At 42.7% G+C, this 20,751-nt stretch overlaps 1 protein-coding gene across 1 annotated transcript in view; it reads right to left on the bottom strand.

The window, feature by feature from the left end:
* Positions 1-20,751, bottom strand: part of GPR158 (G protein-coupled receptor 158) — a 309,748-nt gene that overhangs the window by 138,690 nt on the left and 150,307 nt on the right. The window contains exons 3-4 of the mRNA XM_040352535.1: positions 12,200-12,302; positions 3,212-3,429 (exon numbers count right to left, since the gene is read on the bottom strand). Coding sequence (XP_040208469.1) covers positions 3,212-3,429; positions 12,200-12,302 — 321 coding nt within the window. The remainder of the gene's footprint in view (positions 1-3,211; positions 3,430-12,199; positions 12,303-20,751) is intronic.

Here is a 20,751-nt window from a genome sequence, read left to right as displayed (position 1 = left end):
GGATGAGCCAGGGATGGAGCATGAATGTGGATGTATGAGCCAGGGATGGAGCATGAATGTGGATGTATGAGCCAGGAATGGAGCATGAATGTGGATGTGTGAGCCAGGGATGGAGCATGAATGTGGATGGAAGATTCGGGGATGGAGCATGAATGTGGATGTATGAGCCAGGGATGGAGCATGAATTTGGATGTATGAGCCAGGGATGAAGCATGAATGTGGATGGATGAGCCAGGGATGAAGCATGAATGAGGATGGATGATGATCTGGGGATGGAGCAGGAATGTGGATGGATGAGCCAAGGATGGAGCATAATTGTGGATGAATGAGCCAGAGATGCAGCATGAATGGGGATGGATGAGCCAGGGATGGAGCATGAATGAGCATGGATGATCCGGGGATGGAGCATGATTGTGGATGGATGAGCAAGGGATGGAGCATGAATATGGATGGATGAGCCAGGGATGAAGCATGAATGTGGATGGATGAGCAAAGGATGGAGCATGAATGTGGATGGATGAGCAAGGGATGGAGAATGAATGTGGATGGTTGAGCAGGGGATGGAGCCGAACCAGACATGTATCAGTTTGTTTATAAGTGTCATTGGCCCTTTACCCCGATCTGTGGCACGGCACGTCTGGGAGAACCGAGGGTCACGGACATTCCCGGGTGCATGTGCGATTCTGGGAGGACGTTATATTACAAGTATACTGCTGCCCTTTATTGCTGCAATCTGCCATTCCTTGTTTGCCATCGTGATTACTGCCAGCAGGTTGTTGATCTGAGTAGACCCTTTGCTCCCTGACAGGCAGATTCCCTGCGGCTGCATCCATGTTTGCTCAGGCCATTTAAAGAAGGAGCTTTTGCCACCAAAGTTCAAACTCAACTTTCAAATTGAACCACACCTACCATTTCTTCCCTCCTCTTAAAGGGACTTTTGCCTACAACTTCATATCTTAAAAAAAGACCCTCAATAGTTGTATCTCTTAAAATGACCTGTGCCTACAACCTTGCCACTTAAAGGGAACTATCCTGTTCATTCCACATCTTAAAGGGACAGCACTTTGTACTGCGCGCCAGCTTAAGCACCCCAACTAAGCCAGGAGAAGAACCAACCGTCAGACTGTTTATAACCAGGGGCTATTCTTTTAGAAGAACTGGTGTGCAGGAGTTCTAGCAGAATTTCTCCCAAGCTTAAACCTAGACTCTCCTGACTGAGGATCCGCAAGTGAGCTAGCCAGTTTAATTCCATGATATCAATACAAGTCTCACTTGGGGAGTGATCTCCCATTCGGAGGGCTATTGTTTATACCCTCATTCCTGCAGGAAAGATGGCCACACTTTAAAAGGTTTTTGAATGTACAGTGCCGTCCTTGCGTTGATTCTCTTTGCCTACTGTTTAAAGGGGTTGTGTTTTTTCACCCCAATGTATCCTATGCATTAAGGTAAAAAAACACCTTGCACTCTCGGCCTGAGACACGAATCTCCGTGGGTGCGATCCCGTGTTGCTTTCCCCCAGCTCTTGTGGGCTCCTCATTGGATGATTGATAGCCATTGGCTCCCACTGCTGTCAATCGATACACTCGGCGGCTATGGCCACAACTTTATCACATGGGAGCACGCCTGCAAGCTAACCCCCTTGGGAGAGCTTCCAGAAGGGGATTAGCTCTTGCGGGGAGGACCCGAGGGACCCCAGAAGAGGTGGATCGGGGCCACTCTGTGCAAAAGGAACAGCACAGTGGATGTAAGTATGGTATGTTTATTATTTTTTCATTATTATTATTTAAACCTTTACAACCCCTTTAACCTCTTTGAAGTTTTGAATTGCCATACCATTTTTTGTCTTGATTGCTACCAATACAACCTGGTTATTTGCCGGGAGACTCCCCGATCAAGGTATTTTGGTGCTGTCAGCAGGAGCGGGGCTCTGTTTAGGGCCAAAAGAGCATAGGACCCAAATCTACCAGTGGCTCCTTCAGGGGTAGCGCTACACTTATTTAAAGTCAGTGACCCAGAGAAGGCTGACTTGTATATTTAGAAGGAAGTTCATGTATTTTTCATAGAACGTTTCCTATGTCATAAAAAAAAATTGCATTTCGCCTTCTAACTTAGGTTTTACAGTCATTAAACTCCAAAATAATTAATAGAACCCGCCTGCTCTGAGCAGGTATACTTGTTATGTGCTAGCTGACAAATTTTTCTGGTTAAAGCGGGGGTTCACCCAAAAAGCAACTTTCTGCCATTAGATCCAGCATACTGCTGACATCTGCAGTATGCTGTTTTTTTTTTTTGTACTTATCATTTTATCAGCCTTTGTTATCCGGCTCCGAGCGGGGATTCCTTCCGGGTATAGGCGTTCCTAAGCCAAGCGGAGTTGATTGACGGGCTGCTAAAGCGCGTCACGCCTTCCGAAAATACTCAAAGTGACACTCGAGTGTTTACGGCGCCTGCGCAGTCAGCTCTACACGGCAGGCGCAGGCGCCGTAAACACCCAAGTGTGACTTTGGGTATTTTCGGAAGGTGTGACGCGCTTTAGCAGCCCGTCAATTTAAATCCGCTTGGCTTAGGAACGCCTATTCCCCACAGAAATCCCCGCTCGGAGCCGGATAACAAAGGCTGATAAAACGATAAGTAAAAAAAAAAAAAACAGCATACTGCAGATGTCAGCCGTATGCTGGATCTAATGGCAGAAAGTTGATTTTTGGGTGAACCTCCGCTTTAAAATGAGTTTGAAGTCTCCAAGATTCTTGATTCTAGAAGACAGGGCCGTGGCCTTCGGTATCTGGTCCATTGGAAGGGATATCCTGTCACAGACCGCTCCTGGGTTCCAGCCAAAGATTTGCATGCCCCTTCTCTTATTCAAGACTTCCATGCCTCGTTTCCCACTAAGCCCCGCTAGGCCCCCGGAGGGGTCCACTGGGGAGGGGCCCTGTCATGTCCCTGGGTGTATTCGAACCGGGACCTTTCTGGTCTCACAAGCGTAGCCTTACCTGTTGTGCTACAGAGGAGATCTGGTTGCCTGGATGTACTGGTACCGGTTTATAAAAATGACGGCTCCTTCATATGTAGCAAAGTCTGGCCCTGTGTACAAATTCCGACTGACATGATTAATAAGCTGGCCCTGTGGCGACATATTTGCAGAGATAACAATAGCCACAACATCCCGGCTGAATATCAGAGGGAGAGTATCAGAGAGAGCTGTAGTATTTACCTTTGCTCTGCGGAAATGGTAGACCACTAGCATGCTTATGAAGTTGAGCAGCATGCAGAAGGCTTGGAAGGAGATGACAGCGATCCGCAAATACTTGTCCTCCTGAGCATAGCAGGGTGCATCCCCTGTACAGTACGAACAACCTTCCCTGCAGGGCAGACACTTATATTCCTCTTCAGATATTTCTCCTCGAGAAAAATGGTTATCCACTTTCTGCCCTATAGAAATGAAAACAGCCGTTACATAAGTCACATATGCAATGCTAGGCACACATTAAACCTGCAAAATGTAAATGTGTGTTTTGTGTGTGTGTGTAATATATATATATATATATATATATATATATATATATTTATACATATACAATAAAATTTAGCAATCCATAGGTCTTTCCAGTGACAAAACATACAATATTGGTTTAATCACCACTGATGTTTTAATGGCAGTGAATATAAATATCGAATAATAGACCATGTTGCTTCAAAACACTCTTCCTTCAAAATCCTCCAGCTACTGTCAGGTGCCCACTAAGGAGCGCATCCCCAATCCATGAACAGGTTTTTCAATGTCACCAGATGCCGTGTTAACCACTTCAGCCCCGGAGCATTTGGCTGCCAAATGATCGGGCCACTTTTTGGGATTTTGCACTGCGTCGCTTTAACTGACAATTGCGAGGTCGTGCCACGTGGCTCCCAAACAAAATTGACGTCCTTTTTTTCCCCACAAATAGAAATTTCTTTTGGTGGTATTTGATCACCTCTGCGATTATTATTTTTTGCGCTATAAACAAAAAAAGAGCGACAATTTTGGAAAAAACACAATATTTTTTACTTTTTGCTATAATAAATATCCCCCAAAAATATATAAAAAAATATTTTTCCAGTTTAGGCCGATATGTATTCTTCTACATATTTTTGGTAAAAAATATCACAATAAGCATTTATTGATTGGTTTGCGCAAAAGTTATAGTGGCTAATAAAAAAAAAGGGGATAGTTTTATGGCATTTTTTTTTTTTTTACTAGTAATGGCAGGGATCAGTGATTTTTAATGTCACTGCGACATTATGGCGGACACATCGGACACTTTTGACGCTATTTTGGGACCATTCACATTTATACAGTGATCAGTGCTATAAAAATGCACTAATTACTATATAAATGTGACTGGCAGTGAAGGGACCACTAGGGGGCTAGGAAGGGGTTAAGTGTGACACAACACTGATCACTGATCCCAATGAGAGGGCGCAGAATATATATTGGCCTAAACTGAGGAAGAAATTTGTTTTTTTACATTTTTTGGGGGGTATTTATTATAGCAAAAAGTAAAAAATAATGTTTTTTTTTTTTTTTCAAAATTGTTGCACTTTTTTTGTTTATAGCGTTTAAAAAATAAAAACCACAGAGGTGATCAAATACCACCAAAATAAAGCTCTATTTGTGGGGAAAAGAGGACGTCAATTTCGTTTGGGTACAGCGTCGCACGACTGTGCAATTGTCAGTTAAAGCGACGCAGTGCCCTATCACAAAAAATGGCCTGGGGTAAATCCTTCTGGGGCTGAAGTGGTTAAAGGTAAATGGTGGAGAAAGACTGGTGAAAAATGACTGGACACGCTCCTCTGGACAGCTTGTGTGTATGACACTTTAATTTGTAATTTTTACCACTTCTACCTTTCAAAGAATGATATCAATTTTGCTGTAAACCCTGATTTCACTTTAACCCAATCCTCCATAATCTTTATAATGTACAACCTTTATTTATGGAAATTACCAGCCACGAATCCCTTAATAACTACTCCGGGTGTAGTGAAGCAAATAACGCTATTATGTGCAAAAAGTGATAAGTTTTGACTGCCATTAACAATGTTAACCTTTACTAAATTCCACATAACAATGAAAAGAACAAGCGCCAATCGAGAACCTAATCGTGTAATTACAGGGTACAGCTATATTGTCATTCTAATTTATTTCATGCAGGTTGCATGCAAGTCATTTAATTTATTGGTGCCGGAGAATTGTCGCCGAGCTCTGGCTTCAACGACTTCTCCAGCGCTTTTAGAGTTATTACTTCATTTGTTTTTCAATAAAGTTAAATATACCTGTGATTACCGCTCTGCGGTTTCAGAATATACCGCGTATTTCTTATTTTAGGTCTGGAACTAGTGTGAGATCGGATTCACGCAGAAGTCATCGGGGAAATCCTCGCAATGTTTGTAATATGTATGGAATGTCACCTTCTATTTGTTGCCTTTTGCAGAGCAAATGTAACATTTCCTAACATTCATTCCTAAGGGGTAGATCCACATACAAATACATTGGCGCAGCGTATGTGAGATACACTTCGCCACTGTAACTTACTTTTTGCTGGTTCGAATCCCCAAAGAATTTGCGCCGTAACTTACGGCGGCGTAGTGTATCTCAAGCGGCGTAACGGCGCGGAATTCAAATCGGCGATTAGGGGGCGTGTTTCATTTAAATGAAGCGCGTCCCCGCACCGAATGAACTGCGCACGCGCCGTCCCTAAATTTCCCGCCGTGCATTGCGCTAAATGACGTCGCTAGGACGTCATTTTTTTAAACTTACACGTGACTTACGTACATCCCGATTCATGGACGACTTACGCAAACAAAAATAAAAAATTCAAATTAAAAGCGGGAACGACGGCCATACTTAACATGGCAATTCTAACTATACGCCGCAAAATAGCAGCTTTAACTATACGCCGGAAAAAGCCGACTAGAGACGACGTAACAGAATGCGACGGCCAAGCGTACGTTCGTGGATTGTCGTAAATCGCTAATTTGCATACCCGACGCGGAAAACAACGCGAACTCCACCCAGTGGACGCCAAAGTATTGCATCTAAGATCCGAAGGTGAACGAAGCCGTACGCCTGTCGGATCTAACCCAGATGCCGTCGTATCTTGGTTTGAGGATTCAAACTAAAAATACAACGCGGGAAATTTAAAAGTACGTGGCGTATCAAGTGATACGCCGGCGTAATTTCTTTGAGGATCTGCCCCTAAGAAAATAGCTATGAAGTGGTACTAAAAAAGCAAACATTTATAATATTGCAGCTTAACAGTTCTTAGACGTGTTGGTTGCATTCATTTTCTTTTTTAGGCTTTCTCTCTTCTATTTTCCTCTGGTGATCCAGGCTGCAACATGGCTCGGCTGAGCGAAATGAGGTTATGTTACGTTGTTTCGTCCTTTGGCCACTAGGGGCGCGCGTGAGCCCGCTGCTCGCCCCCGGGGGCCGATGACCACGGGCACATGCGATCGCTCGTGACAGTTTACACACACAGCTCCCAGTTCTTTCAGGGGGAGAAATGACTGATCGTATGTTCATTCTAAGTATGAACAGCGATCTGTCATTTCCCCTAGTGAGTCCCATCCCCCCCTTCAGTTAGAACACTTATAGGGAACACAATCAACCCCTTGATCACCCTCCTAGTGTTAACCCCTTCACTGCCAGTGACATTTTTACAGTAATCAGTGCATTTTTATAGCACTGATCGCTGTAAAATTGTCAATGGTCCCAAAAATGTGTCAAAAGTGTACGCCATAATGTCGCAGTCCCGATAAAAATCGCAGATCGCCGCCATTACTAGTAAAAAAAAAATATAATAAAAAAAATGCTATAATTCTATCCCCTATTTTGTAGACGCTATAACTTTTGCGCAAACCAATCAATATACGCTTATTGCGATATTTATTTTTTTACCAAAAATATGTAGAAGAATACGTATCAGCCTAAACTGAGGAAAAAAATTGTTTTTGGGAAAAAAATTGGGATATTTATTATAGCAAAAAGTAAAAGATATGGGCCAGATCCTCAAAGAAGTTACGATGGCGTATCTATTGATACGCCACATAACTTCTAGTTTGCTCCGGCGTATCTTTGTTTTGTATCCACAAAACAAGATACGCCTGAAGCTGGGCTAGATCCGACTGGCATACGTCTTAGTACGCTGTCGGATCTAAGGTGCATATTTACGCTGGCCGCTAGGTGGCGTTTCTGTCGATTTCCGCGTTGAGTATGCAAATTAGCTAGATACAGCGATCCACGAACGTACGTTCGGCCGGCGCTTTTTTTACGTTGTTTCCGTAAGGCTTTTTTCAGAGTATAGTTACCCCTGCTATATGAGGCCTACTCAATGTTAAGTATGGCCGTCGTTCCCGCGTCGAATTTTGCATTTTTTATGTCGTTTGCGTAAGTCGTTCCCGAATAGGGCTTTGCATAGAATGACGTTCACGTCGTAAGCATTGGCTTGTTGCGGGTTAATTTCGAGCATGCGCACTGGGACACCCCCATGGACGGCGCATGCGCCGTTCAAAAAAAAATTCATTTACGTCGGGTCAAGACGTATTAACATAAAACACGCCCCCATCACATCCATTTGAATTGCGCGCCCTTACGCCGCCAAAGTTACACTATGCCACCATAACTTACGGCGCAAATTCTTTCAGGATAAGGAAAATACGCTGTAAATTATGGCGGCGTAGTGTATCAGAGATACGCTACGCCGGACGCAACAATGCGCCACGCTACGTGGATCTGCCCCATTGTTTTTTTTTTTTTAATTGTCGCTGTTCTTTTGCTATAAGCGCAGAAAATAAAAACCGCAGAGGTGATCAGATACCACCAAACGAAAGCTCTTTTTGTGGGGGAAAAAAACGCCACAAATTTTGTTTGGGTAAAGCATCACACGATCGCGCAATTGTCAGTTAAAGTGACACAGTGCCGAAAAGGCAAAAAGTGCTCTGGTCAGGAAGGGGGTAAAATCTTCCGGGGCTGAAGTGGGGGGCCCCAACTACTAAATGACCGACCAGGGGGGTGCCGCCTGTGACCTCCGTGACCCGGCTGGCCAATTGACCACCCCCCCTCCCAAAAAAATTAAACCGCCAGCCGCCACTGACAGACAGTGTTGACAGGGCAATCCCTCCTGCTGAGTAATTGTCTTCTACTGGCGGGGGTGGGAAAAGGCATTTCGACCAGGCTATAATTGCAAGTGAATCCGGCAGGATGGTTGTACCCAAGATGATCGATCAACTTGGTACATTCAGCCTGTCCGTTGGAATCTCAGCCTGTTCCTGCTGTTTCTTTTGGAATAAAGGTCTGACATAAATAAAAGCTGACCATCGTAAGCACCCCTGTCAGTGTTAAATGGTTTGTCTCAACCCCCTAACTGCTACTTTGTCTGGACAGCTGGGTCTGTTCAAGGAAATTGAAAAATAACAAACTTAAAGTGGTCCTAAAGGCTCAAGGTTTTTTACCTTTATGTATTCTATGCATGAAGGTAAAAGAACCCTCATCTGTGCAGCAGCTCCCCAAATACAGGGTACTTACCTGAGCCTGATCTTTCTCCAGAGCTATATCTACATATATGAAAGCCTCGGCTCTGCTGGGTCTCTCCCTCCTCATTGGCTAAACCAGCAGCGGCTCCTGCTGCTGGAAATCACAGCCAGTGAGCCAATGAGGAGAGGGAGGGGGCGGAGCTGCGGTTCTGTGTGTGGATCGGTTCTTTTAGCTGTCAGTGGGATTCCCCCACTGACAGCTGCAATGTAAACAGAAAAAAATGCGGCAAAAGAAAAAAAATGTGGCAATTACAGGTTAAGAAGCTGGTGTTGTGTCCTTAAAGCCGGAGTTCACCCGAAAAAAAAAAAATTAACATTAGATTGATGCTCATTTTGTGAAGGGGAATCGGGTAGTTTTTTTAAAAACGAAGCAGTACTTACTGTTTTAGAGAGCGATCTTCTCCGCCGCTTCCGGGTATGGTCTTCGGGACTGGGCGTTCCTATTTGATTGACAGTCTTCCGACGGTCGCATACATCGCATCACGAGTAGCCGAAAGAAGCCGAACGTCGGTGCGGCTCTATACGGCGCCTGCACACCGACGTTCGGCTACTTTCGGAAAATCGTGACGCGATAGATGCGACCGTCGGAAGCCTGTCGGAAGACTGTCAATCAAATAGGAACGCCCAGTCCCGCAGCCCATACCCGGAAGTGGCGGAGAAGATCGCTCTCTACAACGGTAAGTACTGCTTCATTTTTAAAAAAAACTACCCGATTCCCCTTGACAAAATGAGCCTCAATCTAATGTTAAAAATTAACATTTCCGGGTGAACCTCCACTTTAACAACCAATGACAGCTGAAGTGTAAACAAAAGAAATGTCCAGGCAATTAGAGCTGTAAAAAAAAAAAAAAAAGCAGCCTGACAATGTTTATCAACAACATTACTGCTAAAACAAAAAGATAGAAATAAACATTGTTTAATTTTGTATCTTTCTGTTTATTCATCTACAGATCAAAGGGATGAACTTCGATCTGCAGATAAAGGCAACCTGTCAAGTAAAGAAAAGTTATTGTTTTTTTGTATTAAATATTCCTCTGTTCAACCCCTTATTAACCCTCAATTGACTCTAATCAGCCCTAATTAACTCGTTATTCTCCTTCTCCATTTAATTATTATTTTCCTGCTGATTTTTTACTTTTTTCATTTCTATTTCATAAACTTTTAATAATTAAAACTTTTTTTGTTGTTTTTGTTTGCTTTGTTAATATTTTTACACCTTTAACATATATTTATACATTTCACAGTACAAAATTGAAAAAAGAAATGTATTTCATTTGTAAATAACTTGTCAGTGCTTTGTACCAGAATCATAATTTCCATGTCATTTTAAACAGGACAAATTGCAGAATATAATTGTGTCAATTTAATAGTGATTTTAAGGCCTGGTTCACACCTTTGCATTTTTTAGTGCATTTACAGTTTTGCAGAAACACACTGCAGTCCATTTAACATGGTTTCCTATGGATGTAGTTCACATTTGTGCATTTTATGAAAAGGGACAGTTTTTGGTTCCATAGACTTCAATGGTTTAAAGATGTGTATTGAAAAACGCAAAATGCACCTGCAATATGCAAACTGCAACCTGCATAGGTGTGAATCAGGCCTAAATCTGCTAATACATTTAACACTACCTTCCACCCAGACTTACAATGCTGATGTGCCTCCTGTGCTTATTCCTCGTTTCCTGGCCAGATCACCAGGTGAAAACAAAGGGGAACAAGCCAAAGAAAAGAAAACTAATGCAGCCAGCACATATAAAATTGGTAAGCTGCAAACTGCAGAATAAAACAATTTTTTATTTTTGTTTGTTAAAACTTTTACACCAATTTAATATATATTTACACATTTTACAGTACAAAATAAATATAAATGATTTCTTTTTTAAATAACTTTTCAGTGCTTTGTATGAGAATCATAATTTTGAAGTCATTTTAAACAGGACACATTGAATAAAATGTACACTTTTTTTATCTGCAGTAATACTATTTATTTTTAAACTAACACTGCTCAAAAAAGAAAAAGTTTTTTTTATTTTTTTTTAAGTTTTGTTACATTTAATTGTCTAAGGATTGTGAAAAAAAAAAAACACCAATTGTTGTAAAACAATATTTAAGAAGAAAAAGCCTTGTTTGACCTTAAAAAAACAATATATGTATTGAGTTGTTATCTTAAGTAATGACAAAGTTATCACCAAAGGGGTTAAGAAGAAGGGCCACCACGTCCCTGACAACCAATCACTCATTCAGCTGTCAGCAGGGTTACCCTTCTGACAGCTGAAGTGTAAACAAAACAGTTGCTGGCGTTCTAAATAAATCCTGGACTTATGAAATATCTTGACGCATCACTTCCAGTTTGGCTACGTCACGAAACAGGTGTTCGCTGGGCTTTACCGCAAATGCGCGACTTCACTGCTGCTTTATCGTGGACGCAATTTTCAGGTCCAGAAAAATTATAGACCTGTGGGTGAGCGGAGCGGCGATTTGTTTAAACTCGTCATCGGCAGCACCGCGTCCAGCCCCACCCCTAGGCTGTTCTTTCAACTAACCCGTACTAAAGGAAAGTGGGAGGGGGAGATAGAGCGCTGCTTGGAGAGGGGAGTGGGCCCCATGCATAGCACTGTGTGCGGCCCACCCCCCTCTCCAAGCACCGCTCTATCTCCCACTTTCCTTCGGTATGGGTTATTAGAAAGAACAGCCTAGGGGCGGGGGGAATTGCATCCATGCATGAGCGATAAAACAATGGTGAAGTCGTGCATGCGCGGTAAAGCCCTGCGAACAGCTGCTTGCTGACGTAGCCGCACCGGAAGTGACGAGGTCGAGGAAATTTCATAGGCCGAGATTTTTTTTTATTACACTGGCAGGTATTGGTAATTGGTATTGGCAAATATATAAAAAAAAGGATCGGTACTCCTCGCTGTTTTTTCCTAAATAGCTTCCTTTACCTTAGTGCAGTCCTCCTTCACTTACCTCATCCTTCCATTTTGCTTTTAAATGTCCTTATTTCTTCTGAGAAATCCTCACTTCCTGTTCTTCTGTCTGTAACTTCACACCGTAATGCAAGGCTTTCTCCCTGGTGTGGAGTGTCGTGCTCGCCCCCTCCCTTGGACTACTGGAGAGTCAGGACGCTCTCTACGTTGCAGATAGAGAAAGGAGCTGTGTGTTAGTGGGCGACCTGACACTCCTGTAGTCCAAGGGAGGGGGCGAGCACGACACTCCACACCAGAGAGAAAGCCTTGCATTACTGTGTGTAGTTACAGACAGAAGAACAGGAAGTGAGGATTTCTCAGAAGAAATAAGGACATTTAAAAGCAAAATGGAAGGATGAGGTAAGTGAAGGAGGACTGCACTAAAGGAAGCTATTTAGGAAAAAAAAAATAGGAAAAAAAAATTGTACCTTTACAACCCCTTTAAGGTTTGCAAGACAATGCAAAAGGTAAAAAGATATTTTATATGTTATATAAGCTTACTGGTAAATATTTCCCTGACTAGAGTTCCACTTTAAGTGATTATATAATTATAAAGTTGTAAACCATTGGGAATTTACTGTATAACCCTGACAAGGATAAAAAGGAGTCGTGCATTATTAATGTCACTCTTTTTCTTTTTTTCTTCTTGCTCAACCAAAAGGCACTTACTTTGAAAGCCATTCACTGAAAAGATGTCAGGATGATAAAATCCAGGCTTGCAAGTGCACTCGTAGGCTCCGAGAACAAATCCATGGCCCTTATGTGGCACACACTGAAATGAAGAAAACAAGCAATGTACTGTCTGTAGACTTACAAGAGGCTTCAAAGAATGGCAGCTTCTTCACATATATCATTTTCATATTCATTTTGTTGGACTCGTGACTGACACAATCGTCCGTCAAGCGTATTAAAATGATTTTATTACACAGATGGTCAATGCATACCGTAGAATAAAGATGCTACCAAACATACATTTTTACCCAGATTTCTTCTTCTTGATTGTAATTTTAGTAGCAAAGCTTCTGGAACACCTTGCACTGATTGTAATAGATATGATATGGCTCTCTTCAGAATTGTAAGACAAGGAATTTAGATTTATTTTTGTCGGACAGAATAAAATATGAATTTTCATTTTTGGCAATCTTATGTTTATCAGAGCCAATAAAGCCAGACTCTGGGCAAAACATGAATTTTAAACAATGCATTTACCTTCAATTACCTTACTTCTCAATCTTGACTGATTTCCAACACCTCTACCCAGTGGCGTAGCATGGGTTGTCAGTGCCTGGGGCGAGGCAAGTAATTTGCGCCTCCCTGACCCATGGACTTACCTATTTTTAGCTAGCTCCAATCTTGTCACATGATCCACTGTGTGAGACAGCGGTGGCTGTAGAGAAGAGGAGAGCGTGCTTGATAATGACTGGTAAGGCCTGAAGTGATGACATTGTGCATATGTTCCTATGTTCCATCTGTTGTTGGCGCTCCCGCCTCTCCACACTTGTGACAGCGCCCCTCTAAATTTTGCGCCCAGGGCGATGGTCCCCCTGGCACCCCCCCACGCTACGCCACTGCCTCTACCTAAGCCCTCTTGCCATGTAATGGATCAAAGTCACAATTTCCTCTATGAGCAAAGCTAACTTCCGGGGACCAGATATTTTCCCTTGCTCATTATCTTCTTGAGCACTGGTCTCCTCACTGCCTTTGAGTTTTCTGGCCTCTTGAGCCTATGGGAAAGTGTCACCTCCACCAATAGGAGGTGTCCACATTACACAGGCATTTTCGATAGTTCCTTTTTTTATTTTATTTACACCATCAGTTAGTTGGGATGGGGTTGGGGGTGGGAGGCTGTGTTGCTAATACCTGCAGTAGGGCTTTAAAGTGATATTAAATTCTCGCTTTTAGTTTAAAAATAACAAACATGTTATACTTACGTGTTCAGTGCAGTGGTTTTGCACAGAGGAGCCCAGATCCTTCTCTTCTTGGGTCCCTCGCCGGCACTCCTAGTGCCTCCCTCCTGCCAAGTGCCACCACGGGAAGCAGCTTACTATAGGGTCACCTGAGCCATGCCATTGCTCTGTGTCCATTCAGACAAAGAGCCATGACTCTGCCTCACTCCTCATTGGCTCACTGGCTTTGATTGATAGTAGCAGGAGCCAATGGCACCCCAATGCTGTCTCAAGAGGGAGAGTCCCGGACAGCCGAGACTTGTGTACAACATCACTGGATCAAGAGGGAGCACAGGTAAGTATTAGGGGGTCTGAGGGGGCTGTCGCACACAGAAGGTTTTTAATCTTAATGCAAAGAATGCATTAAAGTGGATGTAAGCCCTCACATATATAAATAGGGAAGTGATCTCTATTTATATATTTTGGTTTGTGTATTGTAAACACTATTAGGTTTTGCATTTTTTCACTATAATCATTATCTTTGATAGAGAGTGACATTTATTCACTCACACTTTAGCACGAAGGACATTTTCACATTTAAGCCCTCACATATGAAAAATTAACATTCAGCGCCAAACATTTAAATTGAAAATAAAAAATGAAATAAAAGCTGCACCTCAAAAACAATACTGATTGTGATAATTGAAAAAATGTGTAGAGGGCACTAAACCACTCAGTGCTACTGAATAGTAAACCAGCGTGCTGGGTGAGAATATAAATACAATAGACTACTATTATAAAATATAAATATAATATTAAATTCCAAAAGTGTCTCTGTGTCCAAAAAAAGACCCCTCAGAATCTTAAAAAAGTCCCAATAAGTGTTCAGTCAATGCATCACATGTAAAAGAAAAAACAAATCTTCTTTCTTGAATATTCTTAATGTGCAAAAAAGGAAAAGGAAAGCCGTCACCAACAAATCCAGTCTTCTTAATCACCCTCTAATTGGTGTTGAAGCAAACAAATGTGCTTACCAGAATTCGTGGACTATTATGGTTAAACAATAGTCTGCTAGACATATGCAGGATTGTGCCTGCATGCACATCGGACAGGAAATCAATAGTGAGCCTCAATGCCAGGGATTCCAGATAGGATATAAATGAAACAAGAAAGGCAATGGAGATGCCAATAGTGTATTATCGCTTAAAATTAATTGTATATAAAAAAATGTAAAAAACAAAAGACAAATGGCCTAGATGGCCTCTTACTTCTAAAAGTGCCTACCCGGCACTGGGGCTGCAGGCGTATCACCGCTAACCTTGCGGTGCGGTAAGAGGCAGGGTCGTCTGGTCCGGTGCTAGCTCCGTAGCACGGCTCGGCGTCCCAGCTGACAGCTCGTACGGGCAGGGAGGCACGTCACGTGATCGGGTCCGCCTCCGACGTACGTTTCGTCGGGTACAACGTCTTCAGGGGGGATTCTGAGGGGTCTTTTTTTGGACACAGAGACACTTTTGGAATTTAATATTATATTTATATTTTATAATAGTAGTCTATTGTATTTATATTCTCACCCAGCACGCTGGTTTACTATTCAGTAGCACTGAGTGGTTTAGCGCCCTCTACACATTTTTTCAAGCCCTCACATATACCCAGTGAAGTGAACAGCCTCAGATGATACACAGAGATTAAACAAATCCTCCTACATACGTTTTACATGTATATCTGCTGTTTTCAGCTTTATATACTGTTTAGAAAGTGCACATCCTGTTAGAATTGTCTCTTCCTGATTCACCTGTGGGTGTGGATTCTTGCCATACACTGTGAGACAGCTGATTGAAGGAAAGGCACACACTCCCTCTCCTCATAGGCAGAGACTTGAAGAGCTGTGCTGTGCTTAGACCAGCTATCTGCTAATCTATTCATAGCACCCGTCCCAACACAAAATTCAGGCTGGTTTTATCACAGTTAACAGAGAACTTGTCAGAAATTAATAAGCTGATAACAGAAAATCGGAGCAGGAGAAATATATGGGATTTAGGGCTTTGAAGAGAGATAAGAAAACACTGCAGATATATGTACCCAGTTCGAATTTCATAAATCGGGTTTACATCCACTTTAAGATAAAAAACCGTCTGACTTTACAACCACTTTAGGTTTTGAAAACATCAGCAAAACTAATGATGGTATGATGATGGTAAAGTAAATGTCAGACGGAATTGACAAAAATGACTCAGACCATTTCTGAGCTCCAGAAGGTGGGAGGCAGGGATCTGATGTTACACACTGCACAACACAGAGAGGAGAGCTGGGTGTAAACCGGAGTGGGAAAAAAGGACACACCCCCCTCTATACAGTCTCATAGGGAAACATACATAGCTGGGGATGTCAATCACCTTATGGGTGCTGGAGGGAGGGGTGGGGCCATCTCTCTGGGATCCTGTGGTGTTTACACAGAGCAGATAATAACCACACTAGGTACATTGGATTGAGGCTGTTACATACTATAGAGGGATTTGCTTTGTTCATTTCAGAGGTTAACAACCACTTTAAGCACACTTACCCTCCCTGAGCAACATTGTTAATTAGAGCACTGTGCAAGGGTGTGTCTGACCACTATGCTTGGCTTTGAGCAGCAGTCTAGAGCTCCAGTGACTGCCAGCAAATTACATTTTATCTCTGGCTGCTGAACAATAGTACATCTAACATATAAAAAAATATATAAAAAATGCCCACATCTATTAATGCGTATGAATCCTGACTGCATGATAGTCCTAAAAAGGGAAGTTCATATGGGCTTTACCTGATATTAAAGTTTTTGATAAAAAAAGACCATATCTCTCTCCTCATTGGCCCAACTTTACACAGGCTACCCCCCTTCAGTCTATCATGCTACTGCCAGAGTCATACACCTTACCAACCACTCATTGTCTGCCCCTGTCAATCCTTCCATTGGCTTCCGTTAACCCAACAAAAAAGTTTAAAAAACAATCATACCGTGTTTCCCCCGAAAATAAGCCGGGTCTTATATTAATTTTGGCAACCACAAACACAATAGGGCTTATTTTTGGGGTAGGGCTTGCAATTTAATGTGCTATCTTCTCTACCCCTCTCCCTAGTAAAGTGGTTGTGGACTGATAGATCTTTCTCTATTACAGTAGCATATGGTGGTAAAGGTGTGTGCTTCTGTATTCTTTTGTGTCAGGTACCTTATTATAGCGCCGCTCTGGGCTTCCATAGCCTGCCTGAGCTATCTTCCACGAGCCGAACATTGCAGAGGGACGGGGGCCGAGATCCCCCACTGACAGGCAGGAGAAGAGGAGGAGACAATCACTTCAAACGAGGCCTTATTTTCAGGGTAGGGCTTATATTGCAGCCCTCCTGGAAAACCAAAGTAGGTCTTATTTTCAGGGTGAGTTTTACTTTCGGGGAAACACGGTAATAACCACATTCATCCACAACTTTGCCCCGAGCTACATCACCAACTTTGTCTCAAAATATCACCCAAACCATTCTCTTCACCTCTCCCAAGACCTCCTGCTCTCCAGGCCCCTCATCTGCTCCTCCCATGCTCACATCCAGGACTTCTCCAAAGCCTCTCCCATCCTCTGAAACTCCCTACCACAATCTGTACCTCTATCTCGAACTCTGTCCACTGTGTGATCGCTGAAAAGTCATCTCTTCATTGAAGCCTATCCCGTCTCCACCTAATAACTTTTACTTTCTCCATCAGCTCATCCCCCACAACTATTATCTTTTATATTACTTGCCCCTCCCTTTAAATTGTAAGCTCTCATGGAAAGGGCTCTGCTAACCTTCTGTCTTGAATTCCATTGTAGCTTTATTGTCTATGTTTATTTTGTAAAGAAATACACATACTGTTGGTGCTATTTAAAGCCTGGGTTATAACTTTGTGATGGCTGCCCTGTGTTCTCTCAACCAAACTGTCAAACCATCCAATGGCTGGTGCCATAACTGATCACATGTGCAGCATCATGACAGTTGTCGATTAAACAGAGGCAAAGAAAGATGGCAGCTTCCTTGGCTGAAAATGATAGGGGGGTTTACTTACACCTTTAGTTCTACTTTAAATGCAGAAACCCATACCAACCTATCAGATTTGATTGTGTACTGTACTGACTTCAGCAGATTGAATTGTGACTGGTTGCTCTGGGTTATAGCACATAAGAATTAGTACTTTGAATAAGAAAAAGACCTTACTGAAAAAGACCTTACATAAATCAATTTCCTTTTATAAAGATAATTGGATGAGACCAGTTAAAATCCCTTTGAACAGATTTTAATGAGTAAAAAAAAAAAATTCTTTCATTAAAGAAGCAGTTGGCAAAGACAGATCAACATATGTACATGACAAACCAAATCCCATCACATGCTAAACAAACAAAGCCTTTGGGAATATACATTTATACATGGTGTGATACACAATAACCCCAGACAGTTCTCCCCGGTTTATTATTCTGGAGAACCCGCGGGAAGTGAAGCTGCTGCTGCAAAATCAGAGGTACATTCCGGTCAAACATTACCATCCATTTCATTTCACTCAAGGTACGCTGCCTACCCACTAAGCAACCTAAATATTTTAATTGGCACTCATTTTCAGCTGCTGGCTTTGCTCAGATTCTTAACAGCGTTGAATCTGACCGGTGAGCATGTAGTTCTGTGCTCTGTGGTTCTAGCATGGCCTTCTCTCTAACATGTGACAAGAGACTGTGGTCCCGCTGCCCAGAAGCACTGTAAAAACATTGTGACCCGGGATAATAAATAAATATAAACACACACTATACTGTATTACCAAAAGTATTGGGACGCCTGCCTTTACACGCACATGAACTTTAATGACACCCCAGTCTTCATCCGTATGAAAAAAGGGGGGAAGAGTGGGACTTTAAATGAAGCATGCAGTCAACAGTAAGGCCGCATACACACGGTCGGACAAAACCAATGAGAATGGACCGAGGTTCAGTTTCATCGGTCCAAACCGACCGTGTGTATAGCCCATCGGTCTGTTTTCCTTCGGTCCAAAATGTTAAAACATGCTTCTAAATCGAACCGATGGACCGCTGACCGATCGGTCCAAACCGATGGTTAGTACAGAAAAGCATCGGTTCAAAACCCACGCATGCTCAGAATCAAGTCGACGCATGCTTGGAAGCATTGAACTTCGTTTTATTCAGCACGTTGTGTGTTTGACATCACCGCGTTCTGACCCGATCGGTTTTTGGAATGATGGTGTGTACGCACATCAGACCATCAGGCCACTTCAGCGGTGAACCGATGAAAATGGTCCGTCGGACCATTCTCATTGGTTTCGAACGACCGTGTGTACGCGGCCTAAGGGGTCAAGACAAAGTACATTTATCATATACCATAAAAATTCATACAAGTTAATAAATGTCACAGTATAATTCATCTATATACAAAAAGGAACATGGTAATACATGACAGTGGAGACGGATTGAGCCTACGCCATCTGTGAACTTCCTATTGCATCAAATGTATTAAAAACCATGATCATATACAATTATACATATGAATAAAATTGATTACATAGTCGGTTTGAAACATTGCATATACAAGGCCTCGGCGCGTTTCGTGGAGTATTTATATCCATTCTTCAGGAGCAGCAAGAAGAGTGGATATAAATACTCCATGAAACGCATCGAGCCCTTGTATATGCAATGTTTCAAACCGACTATGTAATCAGTTTGGGGTGGAGGAACTTGAAGGGTCTGCACAGAGTCCTGACCTCAAGCCGATAGAACACCTTTGGGATGAATTAGATTAGAATATACACACTGTGTGTTCTAACGAGCTGGTTCCTACCATCGATATGGTACCGAGCCGACGGAAAACTCTGAGTGGGAACAGCTGTTTGTCATCTGTAGACGCGCTCGCTCCCGATGGCTGATTATACACTCTATAGTACACGCCGCTCTACACAGCAAGGGCCAGCAAGGGGCGGATGTGATATTGACCAGTGTTTTTTTGATTGGTTATCTACGCCGCGGATAACCAATCAACAAAATCACTGCTCAATATCACATCCGCCCCTTGCTGTGTAGAGTGGCGTGTACTATAGAGCGCCATGTATAAGCCGTGTATAAGCAGGCCTCTGGAGCGAGCGCGTGTAAGCTGACAATCAGCTGTTGAGCCTCGGAGATTTCCGTAGCCTCCTACTGCGCCTGCGCAGTCGAGGCAGAAACCATGTCCATGTAGGAAACAGTTCGACAAGACACTGGAAGAGTTGAAGCTTTTATAGCTGCAAAGGGTGGGCCAACTCAATATTGAACCCTACGGACTAAGACTGGGACACCATTAAAGTTCATGTGCATGTAAAGGCAGGTGTCCCAATACTTTTTATAATATAGTGTATATATACAGTATATATATATGCATAAATAAAAGGGGCAGACTTAGTGGACCGCTTGGTGTTTTTCTGCTAAAAGTTAGGTTACAATGAGTCGACTGACATAAGCTCAGTCGTAACATTTACTGGACTACATCAGAAAATGTAGCAGAGGTGCTGGAGAATGATCAGGTGGCTATACAGTCAACCTATCGCTTCCACCTGACAGTCAGCTTGTCAGATTTAGGCTTAGTGTTTTTTTCACGTGTTCCTGAATGTCGCTGCCCTATGCCTAAGATAAAAAATGAAAATAAGTCCCTCACCCTCTTTTGAAAATGCACTGCAGCTAACAGCATGGTGCTGCATTTGCAGGTACATGGGAGTGCCAATAACAAGTAATGGCACCGCTGCACACCTGCTAAATGGCAGCGTGTTTTCTGAGTGTCAGGAAAACTCGTGTTTTGCACGGCTTCCCAATATGCATAATTATAATCCTAGCCTTACACGCTGTAACGGTCACCACCGTTTACAATATTCATTCCATCAACCATGACAGCTTATCTGACACTCCACAATCTAGCAGACCCGATCCATTCCATAAGAATTCCCCCAGAATTAAGACGAGACCAGCTCTGTTCTCTGTTCTCTGAGTCAAATGAATGAATCCATGCTTTAATGGTTAGCTCTCTTATATACAGTACAACATGTTACAGCAGGGGTCTTCAAACTACGGCCCTCCAGTTGTTCAGGAACTACAATTCCCATCATGCCTAGTCATGTTTGTGAATGTCAGAGTTTTACAATGCCTCATGGGATGTGTAGTTCCACCACAGCTGGAGGGCCGTAGTTTGAGGATCCTTGTGTTACAGTAATCAAAGGAACAAAGAACTCTCCACCCCAGCATCACACAATGGGGCTTCAATACACCTTCAGATGGGCTAATTACTAAACATTATCCAGACAGCCTGTCT

This window comes from Rana temporaria, chromosome 5, assembly GCF_905171775.1.
Source record: "Rana temporaria chromosome 5, aRanTem1.1, whole genome shotgun sequence".
Lineage (NCBI taxonomy): Eukaryota > Metazoa > Chordata > Amphibia > Anura > Ranidae > Rana > Rana temporaria.
The sequence above is the reverse complement of the archived record's forward strand: the minus strand, read 5'-3'. Positions and strand labels throughout refer to the sequence as shown.